Source organism: Cnephaeus nilssonii (assembly GCF_951640355.1).
Source record: "Cnephaeus nilssonii genome assembly, chromosome: 5".
Classification (NCBI taxonomy): Eukaryota; Metazoa; Chordata; class Mammalia; order Chiroptera; family Vespertilionidae; genus Cnephaeus; species Cnephaeus nilssonii.
The window spans coordinates 31,048,666-31,068,502 of NC_137076.1; the positions used below are offsets into that span (position 1 = coordinate 31,048,666).

Sequence of the window (19,837 nt, forward strand, 5' to 3'; positions counted from 1 at the left end):
TGAGAACAAATAGCACCAGAACATTCACCCACTGATGCTGGCATTGTAAATTCTTACAACACTTTGAAAAACTGTTTGACATCAAATATTAAAACGAACATACTCGTGCCGAAACCGGTTTGGCTCAGTGGATAGAGCGTCAGTCTGCGGACTGAAGGGTCCCAGGTTCGATTCCGGTTGGGGGCATGTACATTGGTTGCGGGCACATCCCCGGTGGGGGGTGTGCAGGAGGCAGCTGGCCGATGTTTCTCTCTCATCGATGTTTCTAGCTCTCTATCCCTCTCCCTTCCTCTCTGTAAAGAAATCAATAAAATATATTTTAAAAAAAACAACAAAAAACGAACATACTCGTACCCATGACTCAGTGATTCCAGTCCCGGATCACCAAGAGATATGAGAGCACTCATCCACCGTAAATATGCGCAAGTAGACAAATTGCACATCATCAGAGTGAAAACCTTTTGTGCTTCAAAGAACACCATTGAGAAAATGAAAGGACAACCCATAAAATTGGAGAAAATATTTGCATATCAGATATCTGATAAGAGACATGTATCTAGAATATATAAAGAACTCTTACAACTTAATAATAATAAATCCAATTTAGGAAGAGCAAAAAATCTGAATAGACATTGCTCCAAAGAAGATGCACAAATGGTTAATGAGCTCATGAAAAGATGCTTAACATCATTAATCATCAGGGAAATGCAAATCAAAACCACAATGAGATACGACTTCATACCACTAGTATGGCTAGAATAAAAAAGACAGATAACAAGTGTTGGGAGGATGTACAGAAATTGGAACACTTATACATTGTTGATGGAAACAAAAGAGGGGAGCTGCTGTGGAAAATAGCCTGAAAGTTCCTCAAAAGGCTAAACATATACACTGAGTGGCCAGATTATTATGATCTCTGAACGCATAATAATCTGGCCACTCAGTGTATATCCTATATAATAAAAGGCTAATATGCAAATTGTCCCCTCGACCAGGAGTTCGACCAGCAGGCTGGCCGGCCAACTGCCCATGTCCCCTCCCCCTGGCCAGGCTAGCTGGACCCCACCCATGCACAAATTCATGCACCGGGCCTCTAATATATATATATATATTGCCGAAACCGGTTTGGCTCAGTGGATAGAGCGTCAGCCTGCGGACTCAAGGGTCCCAGGTTCGATTCCGGTCAAGGGCATGTACCTTGGTTGTGGGCACATCCCCAGTAGCGGGTGTGCAAGAGGCAGCTGATCAATGTTTCTCTCTCATCGATGTTTCTCTCTATCTCTCTCTCTTCCTCTCTGTAAAAAATCAATAAAATATATTTAAAAAAAAATATATATATATACACACACACATATATATGCATATATATATATATCCTATATAATAAAAGCCTAATATGCAAATCAACTGAACGGTGGAATGACCGTTCGCTGTAATGCACACTGGTCACCAGGGGGCAGACGCTCAATGCAGGAGCTGCCCCCTGGTGGTCAGTGTGCTCCCACAGGGGAACACAACCCAGCCAGAAGCCATGCTCATGGCTGGCGAGCACAGCGGTGGTGGCGGGAGCCTCTCCTGCCTCCACTGCAAGCGGGCAGTAAGGAGTGAGGGGTCCCGGACTGCGAGAGCCCTGGACTGCGAGAGGGATGTCTGACCCCTGGACTGTGAGAAGGATGTCTGACCCCTGGACTGCGAGAGGGTTGTCTGACTGCTGGCTTAGGCCCGATCCCCGAAGGGACATCCCCAGACTGCGAGAGGGTGCAGGCTGGGCTGAGGGACTCCCTCCCCCCCCACCCAGTGCACAAATTTTGTGCACCAGGCCTCTAGTGTATATATATGCATATATGTATACACACACACACACACACACACACACACACACACACATACTGAGTGGCCAGATTATTATGCATTCAGAGATCAGAATAATCTGGCCACTCAGTGTAGTCATCATGTGACCCAGCAATTCCACTCCTAGGTATATGCCTAAGAGAAATGAAAATATATGTCTATACAAACAGTTGTATGTGACTGTTTACAGCAGCATTATTCATAATTGCCAAAAAGTGGAAGTGACTCAAATGTTCAACAGATGATGTATAAACACAATGTGGTCCATCCACATGCTGGAATATTACTCAGCCATAAAAAGGAGCGAAGCACTGACTACTCACTGCAATGTGGATGGACCTTGAAACCATGATTCTCTGTGAGGGAAGCCAGACACAAAAGGCTACATGGTGTATGATTCAATTTATATGAAATGTCCAGAATATGTAAATCCACAAAGACAGGAAGTGGGTCAGTGGTTGTCAGGGGCTGGGGAGGAGATGAGAAGTGCTAATGTGTAGGGCAGTGATGGTGACACGCATAGCCATTTCTAATGACACGTGGCCACTGAGGCGGCCGCATGCCGAGGATGAAACATTTGCTGCTCCTGAGGATGAAACATTTGTGAAATAATGTTTTTTCCTCAAAGTGACACACTACCCGAGTTATGCTCAGTTTTTTGGCGAAGTTTGACACACCAAGCTCAAAAGGTTGCCCATCACTGGTGTAGGGTTTATTGTTTTTTATTTTTGTTTCTTGGTGATGAAACTGTTCTAGAAATAGATAATACTGATGGTTGCACAACTTTATAAATATACTAAAAACCACTGAGTTGAACATTGAATTGGTGAATTTTATGGTATGTAAAGTGTACCTTGTGAAATTATATCCTATATAATAAAACCCTAATATGCAAATCGACCAAACAGCGGAATGATGACGGAACAACCAGTCGCTATGATGTGCACTGACCACCAGGGGGGCAGACGCTCAGCACAGGAACTACCCCCTGGTGGTCAGTGTGCTCCCATAGTGGGAGCAGCGTTCAGCCAGAAGCCGGGCTCACGGCTGGTGAGTGCAGCAGCCATGGTGAGAGCCTCTCCCACCTCCGCAGCAGCTCTAAGGAGCAGTGAGCCAAGTGGTAAGGAGCAGCCAGCAGGCGGGCGGTAAGGAGCAAGGTGTCCCAGACTGCAAAAGGGATCCTGGACTGCAAGAGGGATGTCAGCCTGCTGGCTTAGGCTTGATCCTCTGGGGGGATTGGGCCTAAGCTGACAAGCAAACATCCCCCAAGGGATCCCGGACTGTGAGAGGGCACAGGCCTGGCTGAGGGACACCCCCCCCCACCCCACTCCAGTGCATGAATTTCGTTGTGCACCGGGCCTCTAGTTTGTATATAATCTTTCCCTTGGCTCCTAGCCAAAGTTCCTAAAACTCTTGTAATTTTCTAAGTGATAAGAGCACTTGGGAGCATTTTTCTAATATTTTGTGTCTGCCCCTGGTTTCTGAGACTGAGCTCCTGAATCCCTGGGAATTTCCTAGGTAATAGGAGTGTTTTTTGTTCTATTGAGGTAACTCTGCATAGCTCCTGGGTGGGGCTGGTCACCAGAAAGAACAAGCCCTGATTAGAAGCTTGGAACTTTCAGCCCCACCCCCATCCTCCAGGAACAGGAGAGAAGGTGGAGATGGAGTTAATAATTGATCATGCCTATATGAGGAAGCCTCCATAAAAGTATAGGGCTTTGGGAGCTTCCCAGTTAGTGAACACATGGAGGTTCGGAGAGAGCTGTGTCTTGGAGATGGCATGGAAACTGCTTTCCTTCCCTCATATCTTGCCCTACACATCTCTTCCATCTAACTGTTGAACTGCGCCCAAATTATAAAACAATTCTTTTATAATTGTTTATTATAAAAGAATTATCATATTCTTTTATAATAAACAATAAGTAAACTGTCTTTCTGAGTTCTGTGAGTTGCTATAGCAAATTAATAGAACCCAAGGAGGGAGTTGTAGCCTCCAACCTATGGGCTGTCAATCAGAAGCACAGATGACAACCTGGACTTGTGATTGGCATCAAGTGGGGGTAGTCTAATGGGACTGAACCCTTAACCTGTGGGGTCTGATGCCATCTCCAAGTAGATGGTGTCAGAGTGAGTTGAATTGTGGGACTCCCAGCTGATGTCACAGAGAATTGCTTTGTGTAGGGGAAAAAACCCCATATCTGGTATCAGAAATGTGAGCACAGCAGAGTGTGAAAGTAAAGGAAACACACACAGGCAGAAAAATGAATTTTTTCTAGACGTAGCTCAATGGTTGTTATTTTTGTTTGTTTGTTTTTTAGAGAGGGAGAAAGGAAGAGAGAGAAACATCAATGTTAGAAAGATACATTGATTGGTTGCCTCCCCTACGTGACCTTACCTGGGATTGAATCAGAAACCCAGGAATGTGCCCTGACCAGAAAGTGAACCCAAAACCTTTTGGTGTATGGAACAACACTCCAACAACCAACCCACCCAGCCAGGGCTGTTGTGTTTTTTTTTTATTTTATGAGAAGGCCACAGTGGCACATTTAGTTCCTTGTTTCATTCTTTCATATTCTTTGTCCCTCCCTGTGTCAACACACTTTGTCAGGTGAGGTTGAATTCTTCCAATCTTAGGAAGAATATCCCTGACCCACAGGTGAATGTGTGTGTGTGTGTGTGTGTGTGTGTGTGTGTGTGTGTGTGTGCACACAGCCTGGCTTGATCTGGCCAATCAAATGATGGCAGGTGCTCAAAAGTTGCACCTCGTACCAGGCTGGCCCCGGAAGATGAGCAAAGATATATGGACTCAATGGTGTCCTGAAGATGAGTACAGACATGTGGAACCAGTAGTGTCCTGAACTGGCTCATTGTTAAATATTTAGGAATTTTGTAACCTGGTTTTTAACACAGTATTAAAAATCAAATTGTAAACATACTATTAAGAATTCATTTTTTAATATTTTTAATTGATTTTTTTACAGAGAGGAAGGGAGAGGGATAGAAAGTTAGAAACATCGATGAGAGAGAAACATCAATCAACTGCCTCCTGCACACCTCCCACTGGGGATGTGCCCACAACCAAGGTACATGCCCTTGACCGGAATCGAACCTGGGACCCTTCAGTCTGCAGGTCGACGCTCTATCCACTGAGCCAAACCAGTTAGGGCAAATTGTAAACTTACTATTAAATAAATTGTAGTGAAAACAAAAATAATCAATACTCAAAACTCACTACTGCCTGGCCAGTGTGGCTCAGTTGGTTGAATGTCCACCTATGAACCAGGAGGTCATGGTTCGATTCCTGGTCAGGTTGCAGGCTTGATCCCCAGTAGGGGATGTGCAGGAGGTGGCCAATCATTGATTCTCTTTTCATTGTTGATGTTGTTTTTTAAAATATATTTTTATTGATTTCAGAGAGGGAGAGGGAGAGAGAGATAGAAACATCAATGATGAGAGAGAATCATCAACTGGCTGCCTCCTGCATGCCCCCTACTGGGGATCGACCCCACAACCTGGGCATGTGCCCTTGACCAGAATCAAACCTGGGACCCTTCAATCCGAAGGCCGAAGCTCTTTCCACTAAGCCAAACAAGCTAGGGCTCATCATTGATGTTTCTACCTCTCTCTCCCTCTCCCTTCCTCTCTGAAATAAGTAAAAAAATATTTGTTAAAAACCTCACTTTCCCATTTGTTTTACCATTCTTTTAATTAATTAATTTATATTTTTAATCCTCACCTGAAGATATGTTTATTGATTTTAGAAAGAGAAGAAAGGAGAGAGAGAAACATCAATATGAGAGGGAAACATCAGTCAGTTGCCTCCATATGGGCCCTGAGTGGGGATTGAACCTGCAACCTTTTGGTGTACTGGACAACGCTCCAACCAACTGAGCCACCTGGCCAGGGCCGTTTTACCATTCTTTTGATGTTATTTACATAAATTGTCAGTGTGGTGGAAATAGTATAGGCTGTGTTCTGAACATGTCCCCCACTCCTAAATTCACATCTAGAACCCTAACCCCCAATGTGATGGTGTTGAGAGGCTGGGCCTTTGGGAGGTGATTAGGTCCTGATGGCAGAGCCCCTGTGGATGGGATCGGTGCCCTTACAAAAGAGACCCCAGAGAGCTCCTTCCCTTCTACGATATGAGGACACAGAGCCAAGGTGCCTTCTATGAACCAGGAAGCAGCCCTCACCAGACACTGAACTTATTGATGCCTTGAACTTGGACCTCAGCCTCCAGAACTGTGAGAAATCAGGGCCTGTGTTTATAAGCCAACCAGTCTGTGCTATTTTTTGTCAAAGCAGTCTGAACAGACTGAGACAGTCTATAATGATCTGCTACTACACATTTCTTCCCAACTTTGCATTCAGTGTCACAATGGTAGCTCAAAATTAGCCACAGTGGGCATATTTACACCATAGAAATTGGCAAAGATGGCAAATGAATGTCATCCTCCCACTATCCCGTTGTTAAACATTTTCCTGATCTGGCCCCTGTGGAATTCACTTCTATTCTCTCCCCTCCTTACTCACTGTATTCCAAATATACCAGCCTCCTCTCTGTTCTTCCACCATGCTGTTTATTCTAACCTTTCACTTTGTCCTACCATTCTCCCAAACCTTATTCTGGCTAAAATTTGGTCCTTCATCTCTGCTTATTGAATGAATGGGTGGACAGATGGATGGATGGGGTGGGAGGATGGATGGATGAATGAGTGCGTAGGTGGATGGGTCATTTGTAAATAAAGGAACTGATTCAGGGTGGAGCTGGAATTGATCACAGATATTCAAGTTTCAGGCCAGGTCCCTAAGCTCAGGCCTGGCAAGCACTGTCCTCTGCTGGCTATCCTGGGGGTTGCAGGACTAGTTCCCAGTACTGTAAAAATCCACTATTGTCAAAACTGTTCTTTAGTCTTCTTCAACCTAATCCTAATATATAAAAAGCCAGGGGCTGTCACAACTAAAATGACCAGACCAGATGGACGACCGAACAGTAGGTTGCGTGGGGTAACCAGGCCGGCAGGGGGGTTAGTGAGGGATGACCAAACGACTGAACAGCAGGCTGCATGGGGCAACCAGGCCGACAGCGGGGGCAGTTGGGGGTGACCAGGCCGGCAGGGGGGGCAGTTGGGCATGACCAGGCCAGGAAGGGGGGCAGTTAGGGGTGACCAGGCCAGCAGAGGGGGGCAGTAGGGGGCGATCAGGCAGGCAGGCAGGTAAGCAGTTAGGAGCCAGTGGTTCCAGATTGTGAGAGGGATGTCCGACTGCCGGTTTAGGCCCTAAACCGGCAGTCAGACATCCCCTGAGGGGTCCCGGATTGGAGAGGGTGCAGGCTGGGCTGAGGGGACCCCCCCCCCATGCACGAATTTCATGCACCAGGTCTTTAGTATTTATTAAACACCTACAGCAAACAAGATGACCAAGATCTCTAGATCAGATAATTTATGTTTAGGGTGGAGGAGGTGATAGAGACTGATAATAAACAAGATGATAAGGTCAAAATATGGTTTGCTAAAAGGTGATACATTTTATTTTATTTTTTAAATATATTTTTATTGAATTCAGAGTAGAAGAAGGGAGAGGGAGAGAGAGAGAAAAACATCAATGATGAGAGAGAATCATGTATCAGCTGCCTCCTGGACTCCCCACATTGGGGATCGAGCCCATAACCCAGGCATGTGCCCTGACTGGCAATCAAACTGTGACCTCCTGGTTCATAGGTTGACACTCAACCACTGAGCAACACTGGCTGGGCAAAGGTGATACATTTTAGAGAAAATTTCAGCAGAGAGAGGAAGGGAGAGTGAGAAACATCGATGAGAATGAGACATCAATAGGCTGCAGCTGCCCCCTGCACGCCCCACACAGGGGATTGAGCCCGCAACTCGGTCATATGCCCTGACCAGGAATCGAACCACTTCAGCAGGGCTGTCTCTATGATTCTTACTCCTCTAGGGAATCTCATAAAGTAGAATCGTGCAGCAATTGTCCCTTTGTGTCTGGCTTATTTCATTGTCCTCCAGGTTCATCCATGGACACTTGGGTTGCTGCCCCCTTTCGGCCATTGTGAATCATACTGCTGTGAACACACGAGTGTGCAAAGATCTGTTTGAGTCCTTGCTTTCAATTTCTTTGGGTATATACCCAGCAGTGGAATTGTTAGGTCACACGTTAATTCTGTGTTTAATTCTTTCAAGAAACCCGGACTGTTTTCCACAGTGGCTTGCACCATTTTCCATTCCCATCAGTGGTGCATAAGGGTTCCGATTTCTTTTTTTTTTTTTTTAATATATTTTATTGATTTTTTACAGAGAGGAAGAGAGAGGGATAGAGAGTTAGAAACATCGATGAGAGAGAAACATCGATCAGCTGCCTCTTGCACACCCCCTACTGGGGATGTGCCCGCAACCAAGGTACATGCCCTTGACCGGAATCGAACCTGGGACCTTTCAGTCCGCAGGCCGACGCTCTATCCACTGAGCCAAACCGGTTTCGGCTAGGGTTCCGATTTCTTCACATCCTTGCCAACTCTTGTTAATTTCTGGTTTGTTGACATATTCAATTTTAGGTAACATTTCAAATACCGTTTCTATGTCCCACGGGCCACATTTCAAGTGCTTGGTAACCATGTGTGGCTAGTGGCTGCCACATTGCAGAGCACAGGTAGGAGACGTGTCCTTCATGGCAGAAAGTTCTGTGGGACCATGGCTGCTTTAGACTGCTAAGCTAGGAATTAACATTCCAGTCACTCATCTAGGCACCCACCCACCCTATCATAAACTATTGTGTGCTAAATCCTAAGAGTCAGGGATGGAGAAGGAAGGAGACCTAGTTCTACCTTGTCAGTGCTCAGGGGAGGGGAACCAGAAAGCTCTGTCTCCAACCCCCTCTTCATTGCAGGATCCCAAGTCCCTTCCCTGCTGCCCTCCCAGGCCCCACCTCTTGTCTCCCTCCACATACAGAGCAGGCCCCTAATCTGCCTTGATGCTTGTCACCTCCCTGTCTTTATTTTCCTTGCCCCTCTCCCCAGGAGGCTTCTCACCTCTGTATATGGTAGCTGCAATGATTTTAAGGGCAAAACATGGCAACAATGTGTCTTTCCATCAATAGGTTAAATAAGAAAATGACAAACAGCAATGGAAAACAGCCCTGGTTGGTGTGTTTAGTGGTTAGAACACACCAAAGGGTTGTGGGTTCGATTCTTGGTCAAGAGCACATACCTTGGTTGCAGGTCGATCCTGCTTGTGGGAGGCAACCTATTGATGTATCTCTCTCACATCGATGATGTTTCTGTCTCTCCTTCCCCCTCCATCCGTCCCTTCCACTCTCTTTAAAAAGCAATGGAAAAAATATCCTCATTGTGGGGTGGATCCCTAGTAGCGGGCAGGAGGCAGCTGACTGGTGTTTCTCACATCCAAGTTTTTCTCTCCTCTACCTTCCCCTCCCTCTAAAATCAATAACAATATTTAAAAAAACAAAACTTAGGCCAGGCTGGTGTTGCTCAGTGGTTAAGCATTGACTTATGAACCAGGAGGTCATGGTTTGATTCCTGGTCAGGGCACATGCCCGGGTTGCAAGCTTGATCCCCAGTGTGGGGCGTGCAGGAAGCAGCCGATGAATGACTCTCTCTCCCATCATTGATGTTTTTATCTCTCGCTCCCTCTCCATTCTCTCTGAAATCAATAAAAATATATTTTCAGCCCTAACCGGTTTGGCTCAGTGGATAGAGCATCAGCCTGCGGACTGAAGGGTCCCAGGTTCGATTCTGGTCAAGGGCATGTACCTTGGTTGTGGGCACATTCCCAGTAGGGGGTGTGCAGGAGGCAGCTGATCATGTTTCTCTCTCATCGATGTTCCTTTTTTAAAAAAATTAATTTTAGAGAGGAAGGGAGAGGGAGAGATAGAAACATCAATGATGAGGAGAATCACTGATTGGCTGTCTCCTGCACACCCCACACTGGGGATCAAGCCCACAACCCTGGGCATGTAGCCTTGACCGGAATCGAACCCGGGACCCCCCAGGTCACAGTCCGATGCTCCATCCACTGAGCCAAACCAGCTAGGGCTCATCGATGTTTCTGACTCTCTCTCCCTCTCCCTTCCTCTCTGTAAAAAAAAATCAATAAAATATATTTAAAAATATCAATAACTTGAAATAGTTTTTTTTAAATATAGTTTATTGATTTTTACAGAGAGGAAGGGAGAGAGAGAGAGAGTTAGAAACATCGATGAGAGAGAAACATCAATCAGCTGCCTCCTGCACACCCCCCACTGGGGATGTGCCCGCAACCAAGGTACATGCCCTTGACCGGAATCGAACCTGGGACCCTTGAGTCTGCAGGCCGACGCTCTATCCACTGAGCCAAACCAGTTAGGGCAATAACTTGAAATAGTTTTAAAATATATATTTTTTTTCCAAAAAACTTGGTGTGGTAAGATTAAGATTTTCTTAAAAATAAAACGGAAAACAAGACACAGCTTCATAATCTATTGCAGAAAACTATCTGTATGAGATTGCTATGGCTTCTGCAATGAATTACCATAAATGTAGTGGTTTAAAACAGCACATAATAATACACTGGTATGGAGGGCAGGAGTCTGATGCCTCAAGGTGCTAAATGCAGGGCTGGTTCTTCTGGAGGCTCCAGGGAGAACCATTTCCAGTCCTTTTAGCTTCTAGAGGCATGGCTTCCCTGGCTCATGGCCTCTTCCTGCATCTTCACAGCCAGCAGCGAGGCCTCTTCAGTCTCTCTGACTCTGACCCTCCTGCTTCCCTGTTATGAATACCCAGTGATGAATTTGGCTCCTGGGGGATCTAGGGTCATCCCATCTCAGGGTCCTTAATCCCACCTACAAAGTCCCTCTGCCACATGAGGTGACACATTCACAGGTCCTGGGACAAGAACGAGGATGTCTTTTGGGGCCGTAATTCTGCCTACCACAGTATCGAAGACATATTATGTGACAGCAAGGACCTAAACAGTGTGATCTCAGGTGGATGCACTTATATGAAAATGCATCCACCCATTAATGGAATGAAGCGTATAAATGCAGAGGGAAGGGTCTGAAAGGAGACATATCAAACTACAAATGGTGGTTTCCTCTGGAGAGGGGATCTTGGGGAAAGTTGTGGAGAAGGCCCTGAGACAAAAAAAGTCAGAAGCTGTCCAGTATCCCAGCAAGTCTTAAACCAATAGACACAATAGACATTGAAAGTTCAGGGGGAGCCCAGCTGGTGTTGCTCAGTGGTTGAGAGTCCACCCATGAACCAAGAGGTCACTGGTTTGATTCTCAGTAGGGGGCAGGCAGGAGGCAGCTAATCAATGATGTTTCTATCTCTCTAGTTTAGATCTCTAGTCTCCCTTCCTCTCTCTCTAAAATCAATAAAAAAAATTTTTTTAAAGAGTCAGGGACAACTATTTTTCCCCATTTTGTTATTCAGTCATTACAGCACTATTTGTTGAAAGACTATTTCTGTCCTCCATTTATTTAACCTTTGTGGCAAATCAGTTGACTATATAAATGTGAAAATACTTTTTCTTTACTCTCTTTTGTCTGTTTCACTGTTTTGATTACCATAGGTTTATAATTAATCTTTTTTTTTAATGTTTTTATTGACTTTAGAGAAAGGGAGAGAGATCGATTGGTTGTCTCCAGCACACTCCCTACTGAGGATCGAGCCCACAAACCAAGCATGTACTCTGAAAGGGAATCAAACTGGTGACCTCTCCTCTTGGTGCATGAGAGGACACTCAACCAACTGAGCCACACTATCCAGGGTTCTCTTAGTCATTCTTTTTCTTAAGACTTAATTATATCACTTAGTATTAACTATTAATACTAATACTTAAATACTAATTCTAATACTTAATTCCAACGATTGGTTTTGCCTGTAATTGAAGTTCACATAAGTAGAATCATACTGTATACACTCTTTTGTGCCTGGCTTATTTTGTTCAATATTGTATGGTGTAATTCATCCATTTCATTCTGTGTATAAGTAATTTGTTATTTAGTTGCTGCATAATATTCCATTGTGTGAATATATTACAAGTTATGTATCCATTTCTGTTGATGGACATTTGGGTTATTTTGGATGGATTTTGCTAATAAAATGCAGCTACTTTGAACATTCTTGTCCAAGTCTTTGGTGGATATGTCACTGCTTTCTTGTTGGGAACAGTAGTGGAATTGCTGGGTCACAGGGTTATACATATTTTAGTTTTAAAAGATACAGCCTAAAAAAAAAAAAGATACAGACAGACAGGTGTCCAATATAGCTGTGTAGTTTTACATTCCTACCTGAAATGTAAAAGACAGATCTGGTTGTTCCGTATCCTTTCAACACTTGATGTGTGTATGTGTTGGGGGGAGAGTGGCTGGGGAGGGGTCGATGGGGGAAAAAGGAGACATATGTAATACTTTAAACAATTAAAATAAAAAGAAGAGCAAAAACCACCCCAAAACAGTTGATGTCATTAGTCGTTCTAATTTTAGCCATGCTCATAGGGGTACAGAGGTATTTCATTGTGGTTTAAATTTATATTTCCCTAATGTCTAATGAGATGGAGCCATATACCCATTGGCCATTCAGATGTTTTCTTTTGTGATGATGAGCATGTTCATGTTTTGCCATCTCTCGTGATTTGTAAGAATTTTTGTATTGTTCTTCTTGGTTTTCTGTTTTGTTGAGCCATGTTGTGGCTATACTGGTAAGTCCATTGTCAGATATATGTATTGCAAATGTCTTATCTCAGTTTATGGCTTATTTACCCTCTGAATGGTTTATTTGTTGGATTGGCACTGTATGTATCTCGTTACCATTCCTGGCACATGGAAGGCCCTCAATAAATGTTTGTTGAGCCCTAGCCGGTTTGGCTCAGTGGATAGAGCATTGGCCTGGGGAACAAAGGGTCCCAGGTTTGATTCCCGTCAAGGGCACGTACCTTGGCGCGTACAGGAGGCAACCAATTGATGTGTTTCTCTCACATGATGTTTTTCTGTCTTTCCCTCTCTCTTTCACTCTCCCTCAATGGAAATATATCCTCAAGTGAGGATTAACAACAACAAAAATGTTTGTTGAATGAATGACTGCCTAGTTCTGGGCCATGGTTACACCTGTCCTGCCCATATCACAGGATTTTGTGAGAAGTGCAGGAGATGCAGGATCTGTTCACCGCAGCGTCGGGTTTGCAAGTTTCAGGTAGCGTCAGCTTTTAGAATCAGAAAAAGCAGAGCTGGACTCTTCTCCAGGAACTTGCCAGAGAAGTTCCACGTGGGCGCCCCGCCCACGGCTGTCACTTAGAAGGGGCAGGACTGGGAGGTTTTTCTTAGAGCCTGGCCCTTACCCGACACCAGGAAGTAGGTGGAGCTCCGGGGACACTGACCAATAAGAGGGAAGAGTCCTGAGCCGGGGCGGGCGGGGCTAAGTAGGCTCCGAGGGCGTTATCCGCGTTTCCACTGGGCGGCCTGGTGTTGCGTGGGAACGTGGTATCTTCACGGAAGGTGGGACTTCCGGGGGCGGGCTGTCGGCCCCGGAGCCTGCTGTCAGCTGACCGGCCACCATCTTGTCCGCCATTTGCAAGTTCCGTGGAGCGTGAGGGGAGGGGAGCGCGGCCTGCCCAGCAGATCCGCCGCTGCCGCCGCTCCGCCCCGGACCGCCGCAGGCCTGGCCTGGTTGCCCGCCCCGCAGTGGCGGCCGGCGGCACAGCGCTCCGCGGGAGGCAAGGGCGGCCCCTGGGTCCCCGCACGGCACCCGGCATCAGGCCTCCCGGGGCTCCAGCCCGCCGGCCGCCGCCGTTATGGCCCTCAAGATGGTCAAGGGCAGCATCGACCGCATGTTCGACAAGAACTTGCAGGACCTGGTGCGCGGCATCCGCAACCACAAGGAGGAGGAGGTGAGCCGGCCGCGCGGCTGGCCCGGCCCTGCCCGCGACCCCGATCTGCGGCTCGTCCCGAGGCTTCCTCCCAGCTTGAGCCCCGCCTGTCCCCGGCCTGGGCGCCGCACACCCGCTCCCTCCCAGAGTCTCAGTTTACTCCCGAGGGCTGAAGGCGGCCCCAGACGAGACCCCGAAGGTCCCCAAGCCGCGGTTCTCCGACACCCCTTCTAGCCCCTTCTGCCTGGGGGGACCTGCCACTGGGTGGCCTCCCTTCGAGAGCCTCAGTTTACCCGCTTGGTGTTGGGGCTCTCTTCCCCCTTCCCGCGGTGACCCCGGAAGAGACTTCGCGGGTCGCCCCGAGCGGCGGCCCTCCAATCTTGTGTGTCTGGGTCACCTGTTCAAAATACTGAGTCCCTAACCTGCCCCAGGCCTCTTGGTGGAGGGACCCTCCAGTCCGCGGGCAGCCCCGGAGTAAGGGGATTAGCGCGTGTCCAGATCGCTCCCTGGGGCCTGGCCCGGAACTGGTTCTTACCTACCCGGCCCGGTCCGGGGGCTGGGAGGGGGGCGGGGAAGCTGGGTCCTCCCCTCTTAGGGAGAGGGACGGAGGCAGCTGGCGTCCCAGGCCAAAATAAGGAAGCTGCTGAGGGGTCCTGGAATAGTGAAGCCTAAAGGCCAAGGGGAAGGAAAGGTTTTCCAGAAGTAAAATTGTAACCGTGGGGCATCATTTCCTTCCTCCTCCCCCGCAACCTGTGTGACCTAAATTCAGGAGGAACGGGGACAGTGGTCACCAGAACGCTGGCTTCATGGAAAAGGCCCAAGCAGGTCCTCACACATGGGACACTAAAGAAAGCCCCTGCTTCCCTGGCTAGAGAAAGAAGGTGCCCTGAGGAGAGCAACTGTTTGATACTGTGCAGGTGCCGCTACCAGATGCTAACCGGCCTTCCAAGCAATGGCGCCGAGGAAGTCGGGCATTACAGAATAGGAGGTGCAAGGAAGTTGAATTTGCTGGGAGGCAATTGTGCCCTCAGCCCAGGTCCTTCTGCTGGGAGCCTGAGTTTCTGCCTCTGTGGCACTTTTTCAGGATAGGTGTGATCTCACTGAAATGTGATTAGGTTATTTTCGTTCATTTCCGTAACCTTTCACTGTGTTTTGCATCTTGTTGGAAAGCTCTCCCGAATGGCAATGGTTACAAATGTGTAGCTAACTCCTATCCTGATCTTTCCTTTTGAGTTGAAGGAGTAGTTTAGTTGATTGCTCTTTATTACTGAGCAGTGGCTAAGCAGATCACTGGGCAGTACCCTGACCCTTGGTTTCTTCATTTGAAATTGGTGGGAATTAATAGCGCCTTCCCCACAGTCTTGGGATCCATTAAACCAGGGTAGTGGTGGAAGCATTTTTTTAAGTAGCGCAGGGCCAAGCTGGTGCTGGAAGTCTTCAAACGTCACAGGTTTCAGAGTGGGCTCTGCCCTGGGCCTGTGGGCAATTCCTGGCAGGACATAGCATCTGGGTGCTGTTGTTTTGTCATCAGAAGATAGTTATGATCTCGAGGTGTCACTTCTGACTCCTGACGGTTTATCTTTGCCCCTGTAGGAGCGCAGCCCATGACTGCTGAGTTCCCCTCCTAGTCCCCCCACTCTCTAAAATAGGCTCTTCCTACCACCCCACCACACCCCAGCTGAGACTTCTGACTGTGCTTTTCTGCAGCAGAAATAGTTTTCCCCCAAAAGGTTACTTTTTATAATAGATTTTAGCTTAAAACTTCTGTGCAGTATCATAGAAATGAGGTTTAGCAGCGACTTTAAAACCTGCGTGGAAAGGCAGGGTAAGTTAGTGGAGCTTGTATGAAGTTTAGGAGATTTTAGTCTTAAATTCTTGGGCCTGTTTAACTGAGTGACCTAGGCAGAGCCCCTAACCTGATTCTCATCTGTAAAGTGGGTGCAACACTGCCTCCTCTCCTTGACGGTGCTGATAAGGATGCAGTGAATAACATAATGCAGGCTTCTGTGAGCACCAGAACACCCCATGAAGTCATGTACCTGGCTATTTCCAGTCCTCAACCTGTAGCCCTTTAGTGGGTTATAATTCAATTTAAAGGGTTATACTTCAGAAAAGGAGAAGAAGAAACGAGAAAACCCCAGACTTCATGTACACAGAATAATTGTTTCTTGAACCTTTTATTTCAGTTTATGCTACTCAGTGTGTACATGTGTGTATGTATTGGATTACCAGGGAAAACAATTTCTTAAAACAAGTCCCCAAAATAGGCCTGATTTACACATTTCTGGATGCTTAAATTTATACCTTTTTGTAATAAGCTCAGTGTTTATTAAGTAAAAGGGGACACTTCTCCCTGTAAATCAGTTTGTGTCTCGTTAAGACTTTTCTCTGCATAGGAGTTGTGGGTGTTTCTGAGTGTAGGTTAAGATTCTGTTGTGACTTGCCTGTGAATTAACAATCTCACTGACAGCTTTCTATGAGCATAGGAAGACCCTCCCATCAGTTTATTTAGCCCGCCCCCCTTGGGTGGGCATGAAGTGGTCCAGTTGTTTGCTGTTTGGGGCTGCAGTTCACTCCCTTGGGCACAAGCTCTGCAGGTACCTCTCAGTGTTTGGGTAGAATAGGTTTGGGAAGCTTTGTGTTTGCATCTGCTGCTTTGCTGCCTGGGGCTGAGTACCCAGTGACTAGTCATCCTCCCTTTCCCTTTGCTTTTGAATTCGATTCAGACCTGTCTCCTGGAAGCTCCCTGTACTTCCCAAGGCTCCTGAGCCCTCCCTCTGTGCCCCTTGGTAGCCCTAGCACTGACGTCTCTAAGACCTCAGCTACTGAGCCTAATTGACTAGGGGCCCAGCTTCGAAGTCCATCACCTTGTGTTCCACAGGCCGTGCTGCCATTCCCAGTTGGTGACTGTGTGCAGGGCCACTTAGGCAGGTGACTTGCTGACCTTTCCTTAGCTGCTTCCATCCAGCCTTTCCGCCCTGGCCCTTTACTCAGGGCCAGGTCCACACAGCCTCCTCCCAGCTCCCTCTTCTTTCCTGCCACAGGAGTTGTCCTCAGCAATATCTAGGCACATTTAACCCCATCTTGGGGTCAGCTACTACTGGGCGGGGGTGGGGGAGCCTGGATTTCTGCCCATGTTTACTGACCTGGTTTCCTGTTACCAACTTTCGAAGCCTACACTGACACTGGAGCCTCCCTGAGGAATGCCTCTCCTTTTGCCTCCATCTTCACAGCCAGCAGCACAGCCTCATCTGTCTCTCTGATTCTGACCCTCCTGCCTCCTCCTTATAAGGACCTCTGTGATCACACTGGGGCCTGTGGGGAATCCAGGGTCCTCCCCATCTCCTAAGCTAGAAGAGGCTGGGATGTTCTCCCTGGAGCTTCTGGAAGGACCAGCTCTGTCACACCTGTCTTGTTGCAGCAGCTGCAGGAGACTTACACGGACCAACTCGCTGGCCTTTGAGTCTTAACTTCCTTCCCCAGTCAGCTCCACACAGCCACTGCTCCTTCAGTCTAAGCCCCTGAAGTGTTGCAGTCACACACACATTGCCCCACGCCACAGCCCCTTGTCCCTCTGAACCACGGTAGCCTCCAGCTGCTCTTCTGCTACCATCTTGCTCACTACTTTAAACAACACCAGCCCTGGGCTGTACCCACTTGTGCTGGAAAAGTCCATCCTGCCAGTTATGGAATAAGTCCTGGAGATGCAGTTACAGCATAGGGAGTAGAGTCAGATGTTAACTAGACTTATGGGGTGGTCACTTTGTAAAGTATGTAAATGTTGAATCACTATGTTGTACACCTGAAACTAATGTATTACTGTATGCCAATTAGAATTAAAAATAAATTCAGAATAATAACAACAACAAAACCCCACAAGATAATTCTAAATTTTTTTAAAAGCCCATCTCACAGATGAGGCCGCTCCCAGAACAGGGCCCTGAGCACCACTGCGGACCTTTTGGTGGTCTTCCTGTTTCACAAGGGCCCCCTCAGCCTTCTGCACGCTCCTCTTACCCATGCACTTTGCCCAGTTTCCCCAAGAGCACGGCCATTTGTGGCTCTTCATATTGTTGCTGCTCCCCCAGACCTATGGGTCCCTGTGTCCTTCCACTCTATGTCCTGGCTCTAGGGCAGTGGTTCACACTGGGAGTTTCTACCTCTGAGGACTTTGGACAATGTTGGGAATGTAGCTTTTGAGCTTGCCAGCACCTTGGAATCCACTGCAGGGCTTTGTAAAAACATAGACTCTCTGGGCCTTGACCTGAGAGATCCTGACCACTTGTCCATGGGGGGCCCTGGAGTCTGGATCTTTTAAAAAGTGCCCCAGGGAACTCTCCTGAGCAGCCAGGGTTGAAATGGTTATTTTATTGCAGCTCTGAGGGGTTCATCTATGAAAGATATTTGTATCCTGTGTTTCAAATTAAGTTCTGTCACAATAAAAGCAATGCTGATTTGCCCTGTGGTGAAGTGTAAATTGGCATGGGACAGGCTGAGGTGTGAGAACTGTAACCATGTTTGCAACTCTGGTTTCTTCTAAAAAATGTCAATGATAAAAAGCCATTTATCTTAAACATTAAAATAATTCTAATTTATGTTTTTACATAATTTTCTGGATCTAAATTATGTCTGTATATCCCGACCAATTTTTTTTTCTTCTTGTAAGAGGAGGAGTAATATTTTTCTTTCTGTCATCAATGCTGTATAGAAATAAAAGATTAATATAATTTCTTCCCACATTCTTCACTTTAGCTTTACATAACTTTTAGATAAATATTTAGCACTCTTAAGTGAGTATAAAGCAGATTATTTATTTATTTATTTTTAAAAATATATTTTATTGATTTTTTTACAGAGAGGAAGCGAGAGGGATAGAGAGCTAGAAACATCGATGAAAGAGAAACATCAACCAGCTGCCTCCTGCACACCCCCCATCGGGGATGTGCCCGCAACCAATGTACATCCCCTTGACCGGAATCGAACCTGGGACCCTTCAGTCCGCAGGCCAACGCTCTATCCACTGAGCCAAACCGGTTTCGGCTAAAGCAGATTATTTTTCCTCTTATTTATTTTTTGTTAATCCTCACTTGATATTTTTTCTTTCTTTTTTAAAAAAATACGTTTTTATTGATTTCAGAGAGGAAGGGAAAGGGAGAGAGATAGAGCCATCAGTGATGAGAGAGAATCATTGATTGGTGCTTCCTGCACACCTCCTATTAGGGATTGAGCCCACAACCCAGGCATGTGCTCTTGACCGGGATTGAACTCGGGACCCTTCAGTCTGCAGGCCAACACTATCCACTGAGCCAAACTGGCTAGGGCTTGATATTTTTCCCATTGCTTTTTTCAGAGAGTGGAAGAGCGGGGAGGGAAAGAGAGAGAGAGGCCAGCAGAGGGGGGGCAGTTGGGGGTGATCAAGCAGGCAGGCAGGTGAGCAGTTGTGAGCCAGTGGTCCTGGATTGTGAGAGGGATGTCCGACTGCCGGTTTAGGCCTTATCCCAGGGACCCCCCCCCCCCCCCGCATGAATTTCATGCACCAAGCCTCTAGTATATATATATGTGTGTGTGTGTGTGTGTGTGTACACACACACACTAGAGGCCCAGTGCACACAATTTTTGCACAGGTTGGGTTCCTAGGCCTGACCAGCGATCAGGACCAATCGGGGCCTTCTGGCTGCTGGCTGGGGCCTTCCTTCATTCTGTGCCGCCCCCTGGTGGTCAGTGCACATCATAGTGAGTGATTGAACTTCTGAGGGGGACACTTTGCATATTAGCCTTTTATATATAGATTTTTTAAAAATTGATTTCGGAGAAGAAGGGAGAGAGAGAGATAGAAACATCAATGATGAGAATCATTGACTGGCTGCCTCTTGCAGGCCCCCTACTGGGGATCGAGCCCGCACCCCGGGCATGTGCCTTTGACTGGAATCGAACCGGGGACCCTTCAGTCCGCAGGCTGATGCTCTATTCACTGAGCCAAACCGGCTAGAGCCTGTGTTGATTTTCTTATACATTAACCTCTGTTGCAAAGGAAAGCCATTGCAGTCTGCTCCTTAAAAAAAAACACCAATTATAAAAGCAACATGCACACTCTACTCAGACAGAGC

The 19,837-nt window shown here is 46.9% G+C and overlaps 1 protein-coding gene across 3 annotated transcripts in view; it reads left to right on the forward strand.

Moving 5' to 3' along the window:
- Positions 1 to 13,388: 13,388 nt before the first annotated feature.
- The window catches only part of AP3D1 (adaptor related protein complex 3 subunit delta 1), a 41,782-nt gene continuing 35,333 nt past the window's right edge, over positions 13,389 to 19,837 (forward strand). Inside the window, exons 1-2 of one of the 3 annotated variants that reach the window (XM_079771656.1) lie at positions 13,401 to 13,535; positions 13,645 to 13,751. In XM_079771656.1, coding sequence (XP_079627782.1) covers positions 13,656 to 13,751 — 96 coding nt within the window. In that variant the 5' untranslated portion in view covers positions 13,401 to 13,535; positions 13,645 to 13,655. Of the gene's footprint in view, positions 13,752 to 19,837 lie in introns of all 3 variants that reach the window. The other 2 variants (XM_079771655.1, XM_079771657.1) reach the window with 2 other exon arrangements.